The 19,342-nt window shown below is 36.8% G+C and overlaps 1 protein-coding gene across 5 annotated transcripts in view; it reads right to left on the reverse strand.

Moving 5' to 3' along the window:
• The window catches only part of aak1a (AP2 associated kinase 1a), a 90,123-nt gene extending 71,534 nt beyond the window's left edge, over positions 1-18,589 (reverse strand). For all 5 annotated transcript variants that reach the window (XM_056463076.1, XM_056463075.1, XM_056463074.1 and 2 more), the window contains exon 1: positions 17,768-18,589. In XM_056463076.1, coding sequence (XP_056319051.1) covers positions 17,768-17,921 — 154 coding nt within the window. In that variant the 5' untranslated portion in view covers positions 17,922-18,589. The remainder of the gene's footprint in view (positions 1-17,767) is intronic.
• Between the last annotated feature and the right edge of the window lie 753 nt (positions 18,590-19,342).

A 19,342-nucleotide genomic window follows, 5' to 3' on the forward strand; every position in this document is an offset into this window, starting at 1 on the left:
CTCTTGACCTCAGACTGGGGTGACGGTTCATCTTCCAACAGGACAATGACCCAAAGCACACCGCCAAAATATCAATGGAGTGGCTTCACAACAACTCTGTGAATGTCCTTGAGTGGCTCAGCCAGAGCCCAAACCGAAATCCTATTGAACATCTCTGGAGAGACCCGAAAATGGCTGTACACCATCACTTCCTATCCAACCTGATAGAGCTTGAGGTACTGCAATGAGAAATGGCCAAAAAATCCCAAAGACAGGTGTGCCAAGCTTGTGGCATCATATTCAAAAAGACTTGAGGCTGTAATTGCTGCCAAAGGTGCATGAACAAAGTATTGATCAAAGGCTGTGAATACTTCTGTACATGGGATTTTTCAGGTTTTTTATTTTTAATAAATTTGCAACAATTTCAGCAACTCTTTTTTTCACATTGTCATTATGGGGTATTGTGTGTGGAATTTTGGGGAAATAAATGAATTTAATCCATTTTGGAACAAGGCTGTAACATAAAAAAAATTGGAAAAAGTGAAGCGCTATCAATACTTTCCAGATGCACTGTATTCATCATGTCATTACATAATTTTCATTGCTTTTTTGCATGTATACAGTCAAAAAATACATTTTTTTTTAGCTTTTTGCTGTGAACATTTCTGAAATGTGTTTAAGTTAAATAACCCAATGCCTCCTTTTTTCATATTTCAATTTTGCGCTCATGTTTTATTATATTATTTTTTCACACTGCCTCCCTTGACTCCTCAAAGAGGAAAGACCCCTGACTAAACTTAATGGACTCTTCACAACACAAACAATACATCCAGTCCCGCACAAACACAGAAACACACACAGACAGTGACTCAGGACTGTGCTAAATTTGAGCAGCTATGTTGGAGAAGAGGTATCGTTTCCTTTCACCCTCCATCTCTCATTTCCTGTCATCCCTCTTGTGTGTGTGTTAGAAATCTCCTCGCAGGAGGTCGAAGCAGGCAGAACTGGCAGCATAAAACTGTGACTCACCCATTCAGCATTGACTCGCACACCCACCAAAAACACTGTAGACCTGCATGTGTAGCAGCTCAAAACATACTCACTCACAATAAGAAAGCAAACCCTTCTGGCTACAATAGCTGGATTTGAAATGCATATATGGGCTGCATTTTTCTCAGCATCATTACTAGATGCACTGTAAATGGCTTTATCGATTTCTTTCTACAGTTTTGTTTCAGCCAATTATCTGAAAGAGTGAATGCTAATAGTGCAGTCTTTGCAAATGCTATATTTACTTATTTATTTAGGTTTTAATGCCATATCAGCAGCATTGGCTACATTCATGGCAAAAACGTATACTAAATATACAATATATAATCATATCGGTTTATTAACAAACATATATTGTAAAAAAAAAGTTAAAAAAAAGTAGCAACAACACTGAAGAGAGTCATATACAATCTTTTAGTTTGATTAAATATAAATATTCAAAAAATTGCTCCAGAAGGCACCTTTTCAAACATTTCACATAAAATATTTCCAGAATAAAAATGTTCCCTAATATCATTTAAAAATATACATTCTATTAAAATATGTTTTAGCGTCAAAATATTCTTACACAAGTCACAAACAGGTTTTTCTTCCCCTTTCAATAAATATGCATGTGTAAGTCTTGAGTGTCCAATTCTACATCTAGTATGTTCAACCTGTCTATTTTCAAAATGATAATTATTTCTTTCATTTACAAATGAATCCAATTCATACAATTTGTTATTCCTACATTCATCCCATTTGCCATTTCTCATTAATATACAGACTTAAAACCGGTTGATATCAGAGAGGAATTTTACATTCTGTTATCTCCAACTGTGAGCCTTCCTTAGCTGCTTTATCTGCAAATGCTATATATACCATCCAACGTGACTGAATGTTGAAAGTCTCGTCACTTTGCAGTATGACTTTATATTCTATGCTGTTTATTATTTCTGCTATGGAAAAAGAATGAATATTGTGTATGACTCCCATGAGCTTGGAGGACTGCATCCATTCATCTCTGCAATGACTCAAATCACTTATTAATAAAGTCATCTGGAATGACAAAGAAAGTGTTCTTGCAGGACTCCCAGAGTTCATCAAAATTCTTTGGATTCATCTTCTATGCCTTCTTCATCTTAGCCCAGACATGCTCAATAATGTTCATATATGGTGACCGGGCTGGTCAATCCTGGAGCACCTTGAGCTTTTTTGCTTTCAGGAACTTTAATGTGGAGGCTGAAGTATGAGAAGGAGCGCTATCCTGCTGAAGAATCTGCCCTCTCCTGTGGTTTGTAATGTAATGGGCAGCACAAATGTCTTGATACCTCAGGCTGTTGATGTTTTTCCACTCTGCAGATCTCTCGCACAGCCCCATACTAAATGTAACCCCAAACTATGATTTTTCCTTCACCAAATTTGACTGATTACTCTGACAATCTTGGGTCCATGCGGGTTTCAATAGGTCTTCTGCAGTATTTGTGATGAAAATCGACCATCTGCCTCAAATGATCAACTAGAAGTCAGATAATTTTTTGTTGCTCTTACAATTGAATCGACGACAAAACTTTCGTCGGGTAGCATACAGAGGTATTAGGCAGTATTAAGTTGAAACATTTAGAAGTGGTGCAAAATAAAGCAAAGCTGTTTCAACAATTTGTTGTGGAATTACTTAAACACTGACTGCCATACGTTGTTGTCATGATGGATTTATTTAAACATTAAATAATTAAGACATTACTAATAGGTTAAGTGAATCGAGAGCACACTGGCTATTCATTTTATTAGATAAATGCTTTTCTGTAAAGGTAATTTTTTAGGGAACTATCAAACTGTAATGAAGTAATGCTAATCAGGAAATGTAATGCTACGCAACATGTTTAACGCAACAAGTAGTTATACTGACAACTTTCTGCAGCTGAAACATTGAATATGTTTACATGGACACCAATTTTCCTATATTAATACGATTAAGACAATACTCTGATTAGGAGTCTACCATGTAAATGCTGATTTTTGATGACCGTAATCTGACTGAAGTATAATCGAACTAAACAGAAATGGAATTAAGTCGCATTATTAAGGTGCAGTACAGACATGTAAACACCTTCCGCAAACTATTACTGTGTTGTAGTACTTTTTGTCACATTCAGCGACAGGATGCACACACGGCAGCTGCCAGGTGTTTGACGACACACAAATGAGAATGGCTTTAAGCAAGAAAGAACATTTTTGGTGTGAGCATGAAACAATGACTACACTTTTATCCAGTACCTCTGAGTTAATAGAGGGGGAATGAATGAAAAAGTTAGTGAATGAAAGGGCAGAGGGGGGCTGTTGCTTGAGAATTTGCGCACGCCGTCGTCTGTTTGCACGCAGTGTGAGAAATGAGCTGCTTTTGAACTTGTCGCAAAATTAAAAATGAAACGGCCAAAATCACATATGGAGTCATGACGAAAACAAACTGCTCTCAACACAAACTACTATCGAACTGTGTACTATAACATGTAAAATGGGATTATGTAAGAAACATTCAAAAAGCAACTCATGTAAACACCTTAATCATATTATTGTCTTTTTCAGATTAATGCAAATATTTCAATTACTGATGTCCATGTAAACGTAGTCGTTGATTGAGTGTAAAACGTACATGTGAGATGTTCAATCATGATTATTTGGTGCTATTACTAGTGGTAAAGGGAATGGAATCATGCCGTTCACATACGTTCTGCTGTCAACTGCACATATAAGATGTTCATTCATGATTATTTGGTGCTATAACTAGTAGTAAAGAGAAAGGAATCATGCCGCTCACTCATGTTCTGCTGCCAGTTGCACGTGTGAGATGTTCATTCATGATTATTTGGTGCTATAACTAGTAGTAAAGAGAAAAATATCATGCCGTTCACTCGTGTTCTGCTGCCAGTTGCACATGTGAAATGTTCATTCATGATTATTTGGTGCAATAACTAGTAGTAGAGAGAAAGGAATTATGCCGTTCACTCGTGTTCTGCTGCCAGTTGCACGTGTGAGATGTTCATTCATGATTATTTGGTGCTATAACTAGTAGTAAAGAGAAAGGAATTATGCCGTTCACTCGCATTCTGCTGCCAATTGAACTGAAGTGCTTATTGACAGAATTGGACAGGATTTGAAAGACAATCTCATTGGCTGTAGGTCTACAACTCTTCCCTGAACTCGCCACTGCCTGTATCTTGCGCTCTCATTGGCTGCAAGTCATCCTAAACCACTTTCTTTCATCATGAAGGTAACTTTTGATGACTGACGTACAATATGTGAGACATGTTAATTGAAAAACTATGACGCACTGTCAATATTTGTGTATTATCTGTGGTAGGGTTGTCAAAAGCATCAACTTCTGTATCAATCGGTACTGAAGTTTTAAAAATGTAAATTTCCTGCTCATATTTGAACATGCTATTAAACACTGCTGATTGGCCACTGTGTTGAAATGCTCAACAGATATGACTGTAATTGGCTGTGAAGATAATCGGTTTACCCCTTTGACCAAATGCAAACCGATACATGGACAATGAAGCGTTTCAAAGGTGTTCCCAGGCCAGCCAAGAGACAAGAGACTCCAGCATGTCCAGGGTCTTCCTCGAGGCCTCCTGCCGGTGGGACATGCCTGGAACACCTCTCTAGGTAGGCGTCCAGGAGGCATCCGAAACAGATGCCCAAGCCACCTCAGCTGACTTCTCTCTATGTGGAGGAGCAGCGACTCTACTCCAAGCTCCTGCCGGGTGTCAGAGCTCCTCACCCAATCTATAAGGGTGCGCCCTGCCACCCTGCAAAAGAAACTCATTTCAGCCGCTTGCATCCGAGATCTTGTCCTTTCGGTCATGACACAAAGCTCATGACAATAGGTGAAAGTAGGAACATAGACTGACCGGTAAATCGAAAGCCTGGTCTTTTGGCTCAGCTCCTTCTTTACCACAACGGACCGGTACATCGACCGCATTACTGCTGCCGCTGCACCAATCTGCCTGTCAATCTCATGTTCCATCCTTCTCTCACTCGTGAACAAAACCCCAAGATACTTGAACTCCTCCACCTGGGGTAAGGACTAGTGTACCAGCATCAGCTTATTTATTTCAGTTCAGAAACTGAAACTAACGAAACTGAAACAAAAAAGTCGACTTGCATGATAAATATGCCACAGATTAGGGTTGTCAAAAGTATCGATCTTGATACCCAGCCCTAGTCATATCTGTTGAGCATGAGAACACAATGGCCAATCAACAGTGTTTAAGAATGCACTCAACAGTGCTTAAACACTAGGATTTTTGGACATTTTTAAAAACTTCAGTATTGATTGGTAGTGCAGTCAATACTCTTGACAACCCTAATCAGTGGCATATTTAATTCAAAAGCCGACCTTTTAGTTACAGTTTCATGGCATTTCATCTACTGTTATAGCTTGTTGAATATGCTTCTGATTCCTCAACTGGACGTCTCTTTTAAGAAGGGATAAACCCAACTGGATCAGACTAAACCAATAGAGCCAATCAACACAGTCCGAGCGAAACTCTAAAACAAACACAGTGAGCCTGACAGCTGAAGACCAACAGATGGCTGCCATTAGAAACATTAATGAATAAATCAGTCACTGACCATCTATTATTCACACACACATACACACACACAGTCTCATTGAACAATCTGAATGAGGCAAAGACACTCTCTGAGGGCAGTCTGATGTCTACCCGATGACAAAAACTTCAACAATGACCCCACAAACCCCAACCAGGACCAACACAATTGCCGTGTCCCAGTTTGCCTTCTGCCATTACACCCTGAAACATGTGAATGAGAAGTACAGATTTAGAAAGTATACTACTAATGTCATAATTGCCTCTTTAAAGTGGACATGAAATCAAAAATAACCATATTGACTGGGTTAGCTCACTTTGCTAGTTTTGTTTGTGGTGAACAATTCATCTGGGCATGTCATTGAGATTGTTTGACGTAGTAATCTAAAACTGCAATCTGAAAATGCACTTCCTGTTTGTTTTCAGTTAAATGCTCAGATTACGTCAGTCTGAGGTATGGGGAATTGACTAGGCCCGCACGGAATCTGCGCGCAGAGATTTCCGTGGATTTTTAGCCCATCATTGATTCTGTCTATTTATTCAGTCTTTAAATTCATTTCAGAATAATTATTGACTAATATGAAAATGTTCATATAATTTATTTACAATACAGTTAAGTAATATTTTCTATCTTTTAGTAGATATATTATATAGAGGACTTCGATATGTTTACCAAATAAAGTGGATCAATTTGGATTTGGATTGTAAACATTAAATACATGCAAAAAATGTATTACTTTTTAGTTCATATAATAAGGTTTTAGTTATGATGCTCCCAAAATAATTCCGCATAAATCCACAGATTTTAAACAAAATTCTGTGCAGAAATAGCAAAAAATGTCTGCAGATTTAGTCTGACCCTAGGCATAGCTAACACATTTAACCACGCCCCAACAGCTATCAGTTTTGACAACGAACAGAAATGATGAGGAGCAGGAGGAGTTCGTTAGGTTGTAATAACTCTCCCCAAACCCTTTTCCCGATCTTTCTGAATGAAATGCCGTACTGTACTACATCCAATCAGCTCGCAGTAGGAAAAAACAAGCCACGCCCACTGTTTTCTCCTTTAATATTCTGTTTCTCTAATAACTGCACCACAATATGAAAAACAAAAATATTGTCGCAGCGTCTGGTTCATGTGAACTTTAACGGCCACACTACTCCAAAGTCAAATCCAATTTATTCACAAACACCATTTGTCAAACACCATTTGTCAGACATAATTGACATTTTTGCAATATTATTACATAATATTCCCTCCTTAGTGTGGCACATACATTAATAATGCATCAAATAGCATCTTTACATTTAGGTCGCAAAAATTCCTAAGGCTACAGAAATACAAATCCATTTAACAACTGTCTCTGACCAGCCCAGAGGTCATGGGTGACGCTCATAGCTGCTGACATTCTGTTTAAACAACAAATCAAATGTATTTTTAATTTTTTTATCCAAAGCCATGTCAGCAACCAAGGCTATATTCATGGCAAGAACATTTCAATACGAAATATACCCTTAAAAACAACAAACAAATGAATGCTTAAATTAAATAAGATTTATAGCATTAATACATGATAAAAACTCAACAGTTTTCCTGGTGTCACTTTGCTAAAAATGTCCTTAAGGGAGTTCATTTCATTAAAAAAAGCCTTCTACTAAAATTAAAGCAGGACAGTTCAGTAGAATGGGTTTTACTGTAAGAGGAATTGTGCAGTGGGGTCTTCACCACCTTTAAACGAAAACCATGGGCTTGTATGCATACTGATATTGGGATGTGAAAATAAGGCATACAAGTTATCAAATCTCATTAATCATTTCTTCACTGTATAATTTGAACATTATGTGTTGCTGCAAACTTTATCTTTCTTTGCAGTGGCAGGAGTTCTTACTCGTCACAACGTCAGACAAATCCGCAAACAAATGCGTGTTTATTTAAAATAAAAGTATAGATCCAGATGATTCTTACATCCTGCATCTTTCTAAAACCTTTTAATTGTGTCTCCTCCAGCGTTTAGACACCAAAAAATATACATTTAAACTGACAACAGACGGCAAGAAAACTGTTTCTCCAATACCTGCATTAACACTTCACTTTTCCCGAGAAGACAAAGTGAGCATTAAAGAAACACCACACAAATTCTACCTAATAAAGCATCAGAAATAATTTTGCCATAAAAGAATTTAAAACATAAATTCATCAGGAAGTATATCTTTGGTTATAACTTGAGCGTAACATTTCAACAAATAATACAAAATTATCGACATTAAACTGGCTCTAACATTCTGATTAAAGAGCAGCGACTGAATCTCTCATTTGGATTTTTCATTTGATTACATTAAATAGCAGAGGCGTCAGTTTAAAAATGCACAGATCTATAACGAAAGTATTCGATTGGTTTATTAATATTTTATGTTCGTTCTAGACTAAATTTGTTGTGTTTAAAAGAAAACCCAACAACATCGACATGTTATGCATTAATATTATTATTATTAAGTTTATATTAGGCATGGGCCGGTATAAGATTCCGACAGTATGATAACCTTGGATAAAAATATCACGGTTTCACGGTTTTTACAGTATTGTGATTACTGCTCTAAAATATATCTATTTTTTATGTCTAGGTAAAAAACTAAACTTTTTGCCTCTCTGAACACAATATATTTTATTTTGAGAAACTTTTAGAATATTTTGGGACAGTAAACATGTCAGGCTAAATAATTCAAATCAATCATAGACTTCTGCTGTCTTTCATTAGTTTCAAAAAGACAGATTTCTTCACAATTTAAAACAGCATCTTTGGATATCTTTTCCGCTAGAGATACTGTCGTCCAAAAAAGCTTAAAACAAAACATTAAAAAAAAAAAAAAAAAAAAAAAAAAACCTTCACACCGTTCCTACAGTATAGCAGAAAATTTTGGCGGTTTTAAAACCTTGACTTTTCCAAACCGCGGTATACCTTGAAAATGGTTATCATCCCATGCCTAGTGTATATATGTCTGTTCAAGCATGCACCCAAGACCCAGAGTTTCCACTTTCGCTCCACTTCAAATCGCATGTACAGAATCCATTTGGGAAACAACGTTTATTTATCACTAAGTATCGTATCAGCTGACAGTCACGCACTGCTACATGAACTGACTGTTTTGAGGATTGTTAGAAGGGACAACGGCACCTAAAATAGAAAGGGAATCCAACGTTTTTCTATTTATTTCTAAGTATTTTCGTGACTAAATAAAATAAAATCACAGAACAGATTCACATTTAAGAGCAATGGGCGTCCCCTGGTGGTTTGGAAGTATGGGAAGCATATAGGGAGGATCGGCTCTTTGATGTTTATTGCCACCCTTCATAAAGAAATATGGGAAAATACCTTTACTGGATGATAGCGGGATAAAAATTGTAAAACATGGCAGAATCCCGGAAAAAAAATGGGAGGGTTGACAGGTATGCTTGTGTGTCGAATACGAAATCTGCTAAAAAAAAAATAATAAAAAAAAAAAAATCACTTGATCAAATCTGGTCTTAAAATGTCTTAAGACTCTGTTTGAGATTTCAGGTTGTGTATTTCATACAATTTATTATTTTCCAAAGCATCCCTCTCCTCTTGCCGCTTATTCACTAGTTCATTCCCAGAAAGCCCAACATGTCTCGTAACCAGTGGTGGAAAGAGTACTTAAAAATGATACTCAAATAAAAGTACCATTACTTGCTTAAAAATGTAGTGCAAGTAGAGTAAAAGTATCTGTTGTAAATATTACTCAAAGTATCAGTAAAAAGTAGACATTTCAAAAGTACTCAAGAGTAGCGAGTAGTGAGTATTACGCTGTAACAAGCTGATGCGTTTACATGTAATTTATGGATGTAACATACAAACGTAACATTCTGTAGTGCATTTAGTTATTGTCCAGCAGGCACACAAAACACAGCCACGCCCACTGTTTTCTCATTTAATATTCCGTTTCTCAAGGAACTGTGTCACAATACAAAAAAAAAAAAAAAAAATGCAGCTTTTGGTTCATGTGGACTTTTGAATGAAGATCTGCCTGCAGAAATCCTGCGCAGAATAAACGCTGCCTCTCTGTGCTATGTAATTAAATGTTCCAGGCCTTTATTTCAACGTCTTCTGTGTGTTAATCCAATTTGCTTCAATGCACTTTTATAAGTTATAAACACTTAACCGCTGAGCTTCCCATAATGAAGCTGTTGAAGTCAAGCATCATTGCAGAGTTTTGTATAATGAGCCTGAAAGGAGCCTAGAGTCTCAATCTGTTGACTGGACAATTAACTGCTAAACAGTGATATTTAGATGATTCACTTTCCAAATTGGTAGTTTAAATGTTTTGACGTGTATGTATGATGACAGACCGTTTTATTTTTGGATCAGGCAAATGTTTTGACAGCATCACACACACAGTGGAGTGTTTACATTTAAAGTCCCAATGAACCGGAAAAAAGAATTTTTTTTTCCTATTGTGATGCTGTTCCAAAATGCAAGCGGCTGAATCAATGAAATGTTGTTAGGTCTGTGTAAAAGCAATAGAATTAAACTTTATTAGGTACACCTTTCCAACTGCTTATTAACGCAAATTTCTAATCAGCCAATCACATGGCAGCAACTCAATGCATTTAGGCATGTAGACATGGTCAAGACGATCTGCTGCAGTTCAAACAGAGCATCAAAATGGGCAAGAAAAATTATTTGTGACTTTGAATGTAACATGGTTGTTGGTGCCACACGGGCTGGTCTGAGTATTTCAGAAACTGCTGATCTACTGGGATTTTCATGCACAACCATCTCTAGGGTTTACAGAGAATAGTTCAAAAAAGAGAAAATATCCAGTGAGCGGCAGTTCTGTGGGCACAAATGCCTTGTTGATGCCAGAGGTCAGAGGAGAATGGCCAGACTGGTTGGAGCTGATAGAAAGGCAACAGTAACTCAAATAACCACTCGTTACAACCGAGGTCTGCAGAAGAGCATTTCTAAACGCACAACACATCCAACCTTGAGGCAGATGGGCTACAACAGCAGAAGACCACACCGGGTGCCACTCCTGTCAGCTAAGAACAGGAAATTAAGGCTACAATTTGCACAAACTCACCAAAATTGTACATAAATAGATTTGGAAAAACGTTGCCCGGTCTGATGGGTCTCAATTTCTGCTGCGGCATTCGGATGGTAGGGTCAGAATTTAGGCTTTAGGCTGGTGGTGGTAGTGTAATGGTGTGGGGGATATTTTCTTGCCACATTTTGGGCCCATTAGTACCAATTGAGCATCGTGTCAACACCACAGCTAACCTGAGTATTGTTGCTGACCATGTCCATCACTTTATGACCACACTGTACCTATCTTTTGATGGCTACTTGCAGCTGGATAACGCGCCATGTCATTAAGCGTGAATCATCTCAGACTGGTTACTTGAACATGACAATGAGTTCACTGTACTCAAATGGCCTCCACAGTCACCAGTTTTCAATCCAATAGAGCTCCTTTGGGATGTGGTGGAACGGGAGAGTCAGATCATGGATGTGCAGCCAACAAACCTGCAGCAACTGTGTGATGCTGTCATGGCAATATGAACTAAACTCTCTGAGGAATATTTCCAGTATCTTGCTAAATCTACGTAATGAAGGATTAATGCAGTTCTGAAGGCAAAAGGGGGTCCAACCTGTTACTAGTAAGGTGTACCCAAAAAAGTGGCTGGTGAGTGTATATGGGAAGTCCCCACAAATATAGCTGTACAAATGTGTGTACCTCCAAATATGCCATTCATTCTCCTAGAGAGTGAAATGTGACAGCCTGCTGAAAACGTTGATGTAATGGTTTAATAACACTGCCATATCCCTCAAAGGCCTCACAAATACCGGATCCAGATTACTAGGCAGAAGCCAAACATCCACTGAACTCTGCTTGAAGGTCAAAGCCTCTAGACCTTGACAGTCTTTATGTGACAAAACAGCTTAGACAGCAGAACTGTCCTCTATGCTAAAGTGGCCCACTGCCACGAGCACAAGACTGGATGCCCCTCTTCAGAAGCGCCAGATCAAATCCGTCACAGTTCAGCTGTTGTGTTGGATAATCTCTGCTGGAAAAAATGCAAGTCACTGAAATATAGGTGCATTTTCGGTTTTCTTCTAGTAAACGTTATTTAATTACACCTAATAAAAAAAGACCTTGGTGGCATGGTGGCGCAGTGGGTAGCACAATCACCTCACAGCAAGAAAGTCGCTGGTTCGAACCTCGTCAGTTGGCGTTTCTGTGTGGAGTTTGCATGTTCTCTTCGTGTTCGCGTAGGTTTCCTCCGGGTGCTCGGGTTCCACCCACAAAAGTCCAAAGACATGTGCTATAGAGGAATAGGGTAGGCTAAATTGTCCGTAGTGTGTATCTGTGTAAATGGGTGTGTATGGATGTTTCCCAGTGAAGGGTTGCAGCTGGAAGGGCATCCGCTGCGTAAAACATACACTGGATAGAGCGGTCCACAGCTGGCCACCTTTTGGTGAGGTGTTTTTAATACATTCAATAAAGCCCTTAAAATCAATATACAACCTGATCCTTTGCTAGCCCTCTTTGGTGCATCACTTGGACCTGATTTGACAGTCCATGACAGCAAGGATGTTGCCTTGACCACAATTTTAGCCAGACGTGCTATACTTTTAAAGTGGAAAAACACTTTTAAATGATTTTTTTTACTGCATCAGACATGAAAAGCTGAGGAGATGCTCACTCTCTGGCTCACTAGATTCCTTTTATAAGATCCTTTCTTGATTACATCAAAAGCCTGCCTATTACACGTGGTACTGGCAACCTGTAACATTTACCATTTTATTAGAAGGGCTTTTTCTTTTTTTTTTTTTATTCACTATTATTATTTTAATTATAATTATTTTTCCCATCTGTATCCAGTTATTCTGATGTCATGTTCTTGTGTATTTATTTTCTTAATTTGGTATTTTTGTATTTATTTATTGTTGTTTTGTTGAGTTAATGAATGAGAGGTTAGGGGATGGGATTAATAATGGACGATACATTACTGTTTACCTCTCAAAATTTAATTTGTATTGTCATATGAAAGACCAATAAAAAAGATTGGAAAAAAAAAAACATATGCTGCAAGTTGGCGATTCATTCCGCTTTGGCGACCCCAGATTAATAAAGGGAATAAGCCGAAAAGAAAATGAATGAATGAAAAAAAGACCTTGACGGGAACATTAAAAATATCCTCATATGTGTTCAGACCTCATGGGGGATTTAAACAACAAAAGTGACCAAGTGACCTGGTCTCCAAAAAGAGCACAACCTCTGCAGTATTTCGGATTACGACTGAATGAGAAGGGAGACGTGGTAATTACGAACTAGAGGTCTGCATTTCCGCTGCTGTAACGCGGGACCTGACCAGATTTCTTGCGGTGCTGGAATAAATTTCCAAATAAAGCGCAGGAGTGGTCGATAACTCTGGTGTAATTTGAACGGGAGTAGGCTGTCTAACAATATGGCTCCCAAGCGGGCAAGCACGCGTGCAAGCTGTTTATTTGTGTGTCTGTGAATGAGAGAGAAAGTGATGCTGTGTGTCGCTTGTTTGGTGCTGTCTATGTGTGTGTGTGTGTATTTGTGTAAATGAGAGAGCGAGCGTGATGTTGTGCATCGCTGGCTTGGTGCTGTCTGTGTGTGTGTGTGTGTGTGTGTGTGTTCGTAAATGAGAGAGAGCATGGTGCTGTGTTTTTATGTGTGTGTTTATACAGATAGCTTGTTATAGGCTGTCTGGACTCTGTATCATCTAGCTGGGTGGTTTTTGGTTTTGCTCTTCTGTTCGCAAACACATCACCCCCCTCCAAAAAAAAAAAAAATTGTACCGTGCAGATCTCTAATACGAACAAGACAAAGATGTGACCACAAACCTAAGGTCGCGTATACGGTATTCAGTTTGTGAATGGTTTAGGCACAAGTCAACAGTTTAATAAATAATTTAAATAATACTCTGTATAATAACTGTTTGACATTACTGTGATGTTAGGTTTAGGTTTGGCCTATTTAATAGGCAATTTAATAAATAATATGAATAATACTCTGTATAATAACTGTTTGACATTACTGTGATGTTGGGTTTAGGTTTGGCCTTAATAAAACACAATTTAATAGGCAATTTAATAAATAATATGAATAATACTCTGTATAATAACAGTTTTACATTACTGTGATAGTTGGGCAATTAATTAAAGTAATATAAATAATTCTCGTTTACTTACGGTCATAGCTGTATCCCTTCCAGCAACAACCTTCCAAGGTTTATGCTTGGTGAACTCTGACCTGCAAAATCTCATCACGTGTTTGATCAATACGTGACCTCTGTGTACAGAAATGAAAATGTGGTGCAAACGCTCACTTTATCAACGACTAATCATCTTGTTTTTCCCACCTCTTTTCGCCAAACCGTTCAATTTACAATTTTCATGAATTATACCTATAGGGCCAGACGGAATCTGCTGACGTTTTTTGCTATTTCTGTGGAGACTTTTGGTAAAAATCTGCGGATTTCTGTGGAATTATTTTAGGAGTATCATAACTAAAACCTTAATATATGAAACAAAAAATAATATCTTTATAACTTTTATTTAATGTTTAAAATGCAAATCCAATTAAATTTCACTTTATTTGGTAAACAAAGCAAGTCTCCCATATGTTATCTCTCCTAAAAGACAGAAAATATTACTGTATAAACTGCATTGTACATAAATCAGATGAACATTTTCATATTACTCAATAATATTACTGTACTTAATTTAAAAACTGAACAAATATAGATTTACACACATTTACTCAAGTAAATAAACAGAATTAATGATGGGCTAAAAATCTGCGGAAATCTGTAGAAAATCTGCAGAATTCTGCATGCGCAGTTTCCGTGTGGGCCTAATTATACCTTATAAATACAGTAAAGAACTCCTAAAACACCATTCTGAGTCTGTCCGTGTTGCTTAATAACACATAGAAAACAATGTAAAGATGTGCTAAACCACTTTTATGCTTCTCTCTTGTCTTTAAAAAATATGATTGGCTAAATCGCTGAAATGCTGGTTTAAAATGGTGTGCGAGGTCAAATTGAGGAGATCTTTTAACGATTATTCATGCAGCTTTAATTTGGGGGACATCTCCTCTTTTGCAATACTTAAAATAAAGTTTTTTAGATGTTAGTATTGGGATTGTTAGTTTTAGGATCTGTCTATAAGCTAGCGCACACTAAAAGTGACAAAATTTGCATTTAGGAGATATAAAACTGATACAAACATGTAAAGCTTGCCATTTGTCAAGTCCACCTAAATGGAACCACGGTTTTATTCACGTCACCTCATACTTCTGTTTCTCATTATATCCTGACCATTCAAATGCTCTCTAATATCTGACATGCCCCGCCCCCTCCAAGACGCTTCAAATTTGATGCGCTTGAGCTCAACCACTCTTACTGGCAGAGTGGTGATAAAACAAAACGCTACTGGCTGTTTTGTAAAAAGGCGAGGAGCTACTCTATGTCCCGCCCACTCATCATGTTTCAGTTGAGATTTCATCAAACATCGAATAAAAAAAATGCACATTTCAAAGCACTTCACGGGACCTTTAAGATGTATCTTGAAATTCCTGCCATGCTATAACCAGAGTTGAGTTCCTGATACCCTGATTAAGACACCCTATTAGGACTGCTAGTATCTCAGCGCGTCAGCTGGGGAATGTCTTTAAATCTGCTTAAGAGTCTTAAAGCTGATGACTCAAGTGTTGTAGCTTGTGTGTGCATTCAGAACTTTCTATGTGCAGTTTCGTAAGCACATCATTGGAGCTAAACATGTTAAGTTTTGTTTTTTGTTGTTGTTTTTATTAAGAAGTTACACCAAGCTTGCATTTGTTTGATCCAAAGTACAACAAAACTGTGTATATATATATATATATATATATATATATATATATATATATATATATATATATATATATATATGTATGTATGTATGTATGTATGTATGTATGTATGTATGTATGTATGTATGTATGTATGTATGTATGTATGTATGTATGTATGTATGTATGTATGTATGTATGTATGTATGTATGTATGTATGTATGTATGTATATATATATATATATATATATATATATATATATATATATATATATATATATATATATATATATATATATATATATATATATATATATATACACACTATTTCAAATCATTTTTTATTTAATTATAGTAAAAAGTTATTTATTCCTGTGATTTCAAAGCTGAATTTCTACAGTCACATGATCCTTCAGAAATAATTCTAATGTTCTGATTTGCCTTAAAATAAAATAATTCTAACTATTATTACTATTATGATTGTTATTATTATGCTGAAGACTGTTTTTTCTGCTTTCTTTATTGAATAGAAAGTTCAGAAGAAAAGCATTTACACTACCTGGCAAAAGTCTTGTCGCCTATCCAAGTTTAACAAGAAATAATAACTTGACTTCTAGTTGATCATTTGGTATCAGAAGTGGTTTATATGGAAGGCAAAGGCCTCTAGATTACACTTATTTTAACAAAAAATAAAATATGACCATGTCTTGATTTTTAATGATTTCATTAGGACAGTAAGGTCTGACTTTGCTTAGATAAACGTCTCGTCACTTAATGGACATAATGAACAGTATAGAATATAAAGTCATGCTGCAGTGGAAAAAAAATGAATATTGTGTATGACTCCCATGAGCTTAGAGGACTGCATCCATACATCTCTGCAATGACTCAAATCACTTATTAATAAAGTCATCTAGAATGGCAAAGAAAGCGTTCTTGCAGGACTCCCAGAGTTCATCAAGATTCTTTGAATTCATCTTCAATGCCTCCTCCATCTTACACCAGACATGCTCAATAATGTTCAAGTCTGGTAACTGGGCTGGCCAATCCTGGAGCACCTTGACCTATTTTGCTTTCAGGAACTTTGATGTGGAGACTGAAGTATGAAAATGAGCGCTATCCTGCTGAAGAATTTGCCCTATCCTGTGATTTGTAATGCAATGGGCAGCACAAATGTCTTGATACCTCAGGCTGTTGCTGTTGCCATCCCCCATACTGAATGTAACCCCAAACCCCAAAACCATTTCTGTGAGAATCTTGGACCCATACGGGTTCCAGTAGGTCTTCTGCAGCATTTGTGATAATTGATATGCAGTTCAACAGATGACTCATCTGAAAATTTTACCTTCTGCCACTTTTCCAAATGATCAACTTGAAGTCAAGTTATTATTTGTTGCTCTTACAACTGAAACCAACGACAAGACTTGTCAAATATTATTAAAATGAAAATATTTTGTAATCTTATAGTCTTAATAATTAATTTTAAAAATCCTTCAAAGATATGTATAATTTCTCTACCAAAAAAAACATACTGACTCGAAATTTTGAATGAAATATAGAGTATATACATATAATGTATTATATAATGCACAATGTGGGTGGTTTTTTTTTTTGTGATTATACCTGGTAAAAATAACTTTTAGCAGCTTAAGTGAATATCCTGATAATATTGTAAACTAGATTAAGTTTAAGCAATTAATCACGACAAGAAAAAATTATATCATCACAGCCTGTCTAACCCAGACTTTAATTACTTTTAATAAGTAGGCTTTTTATGAACCTAATAAATTAAATTATGTAACATTTCCACACACAAAGCTAACATATGGCTTCAGAAGATTGTTAATGTAGTTATGATTTCTTTAATAGTAGCTTTACGACATTATTTTTGGAGCTTGACACTTATCTATAGTTTCTATTGCTCTTAATTACATGAAAAAAAGAGTGGCTTGAACATTCTACTAAAGTTCTCAATTTTTCTTCCATTAAAAAAGTCAAACTTTTTTATTTTCATTTGTTTAACAACACTACAGAAAGTATTATCATCTCCAAAATGATAATAGTGGCGTTCAACATTAAAGTATACCCCCCCTCTTCTGCTGAGACAGCACACTTCACTTCATGAAGTCAGCAAATATTTAGATGACGCATGAGTGAGAGCAGTGACGCCAGACGTTTGGAGTCACTCACATCGCGTCATCATTTATTAATGCCCACATTAGCCCTAAAAACATCTAGTTTGTGTATATAAACCACTCACCCTCCGCTACGGTCTCCTCCACGGTCACCTGATAGCGTCCGATGGAGAAAACGCGTCCGATAAAGGCACCGGAGCCCGCGCCGCCTCCCGCACCAGCTCCAGACGCGGGCCCGGAGCTCACCATCTCCCGTCGGGCATCGAAGAACTTCTTCATTGTCCAACCGGCGACACTTTAATTCTCATTAAATCATGAAAATAATACAGATAAATCAGCCGGACTCGTGCACGCGCCGTTCTCCCAGATCCCAACAAAGCGTGACAGCAGCACAAATGACAGAAAAAAGCTAGATAATGTCTTAATATATCAATAAATACTCTCAAAATAGACTTAATTAAGTGTTGGAGATCCGAAACAACTCAGTCGGAGGAGAAGAAAGCGCATATGAGAGCTGTAGGATGAGTCACCATTGACAGATCTTCATACTTCTGTGGATTATGCTGATATATAATAGGAGATGTGGTGAATGCCAGCGCGCTCCCGTCAGGAGAAAAAAATCCAGAAAAGCCGCTTTCTCTGGTCGTCCTCCGGGCACGCTGTGTTTATTATTCTGCTCTCTTCTTCTCTTCCTCTTCTCTGCTTCATTCAATCTTCACAGCTGATCCTCAGAGGGGGAAAAAGACGCTTGTAAACCCGGAAGTGTAACGTATAAGCTGGGGAAACAGCCGGTTCGACGGGGTTAATTGTGTATGAAGTGAATGCTGGTGTTTGAGTATTGTCTGCTGACGAGGTTAAAGTAGGAAAACAGAAGCACGCGGGGTGAGAACACGAATTATTCGGGCGTTTTAGCCTGTGGACTTGGTCAGTGTCGCTCTGCTGGTTGTGGTTTTACAGCACGGTGACGTCAGCGGGCACGCGCACGAGGGTACACATTGAGCCACTAGAGGGTGCGCTAATATATATATTATGTATATAAATTATTTATTTATGCTTTATTTAATGGAATCGCGCTTCATTCATTTTTACATTTAATAACGCTTTTTAAAGCTAGGCTACACTTTAGGCTATTTATTTATATTTTACCATTTATTTTTTATATTATCCATATTTTTATACAAAAAAACAAACATACTAAATTAACTGAAGACTAAAATAGAAATACATATACAGAGATAAACAAAATTAGCAAAATTATATTTAAAAAAATAATAAAATGTGCATTTAACATAATAGTTTAATTGTTGGAAATTTTGAAATGAAAATAGTTGTACTAAAATATTTTACCACATTAAAATTTATGTTGTAAAATGTATTAAAAGATTAATTCTAATATATATATTACATTTAAATATAATGCCCAAATTATCTTAAAATGTATCACAAATTAGTTACTTTTTTAAATTTTCTAAATTTATTAAGAATATAAAATATTTATTATATATACATATATATATACACACACACACACACACACACACACACACACACACACACACACACACACACACAGTTGACGTCAGAATTATTAGCCCCACTTTGATTTTATTTCATTTTTTTAATATTTCCCAAATGATGTTTAACAGAGCAAGGAAATGTTCACAGTATGTCTGATAATATTTTCTCTCCATAGAAAGTCT

Source organism: Danio aesculapii, chromosome 8 (genome assembly GCF_903798145.1).
Source record: "Danio aesculapii chromosome 8, fDanAes4.1, whole genome shotgun sequence".
Taxonomy (NCBI): Eukaryota; Metazoa; Chordata; class Actinopteri; order Cypriniformes; family Danionidae; genus Danio; species Danio aesculapii.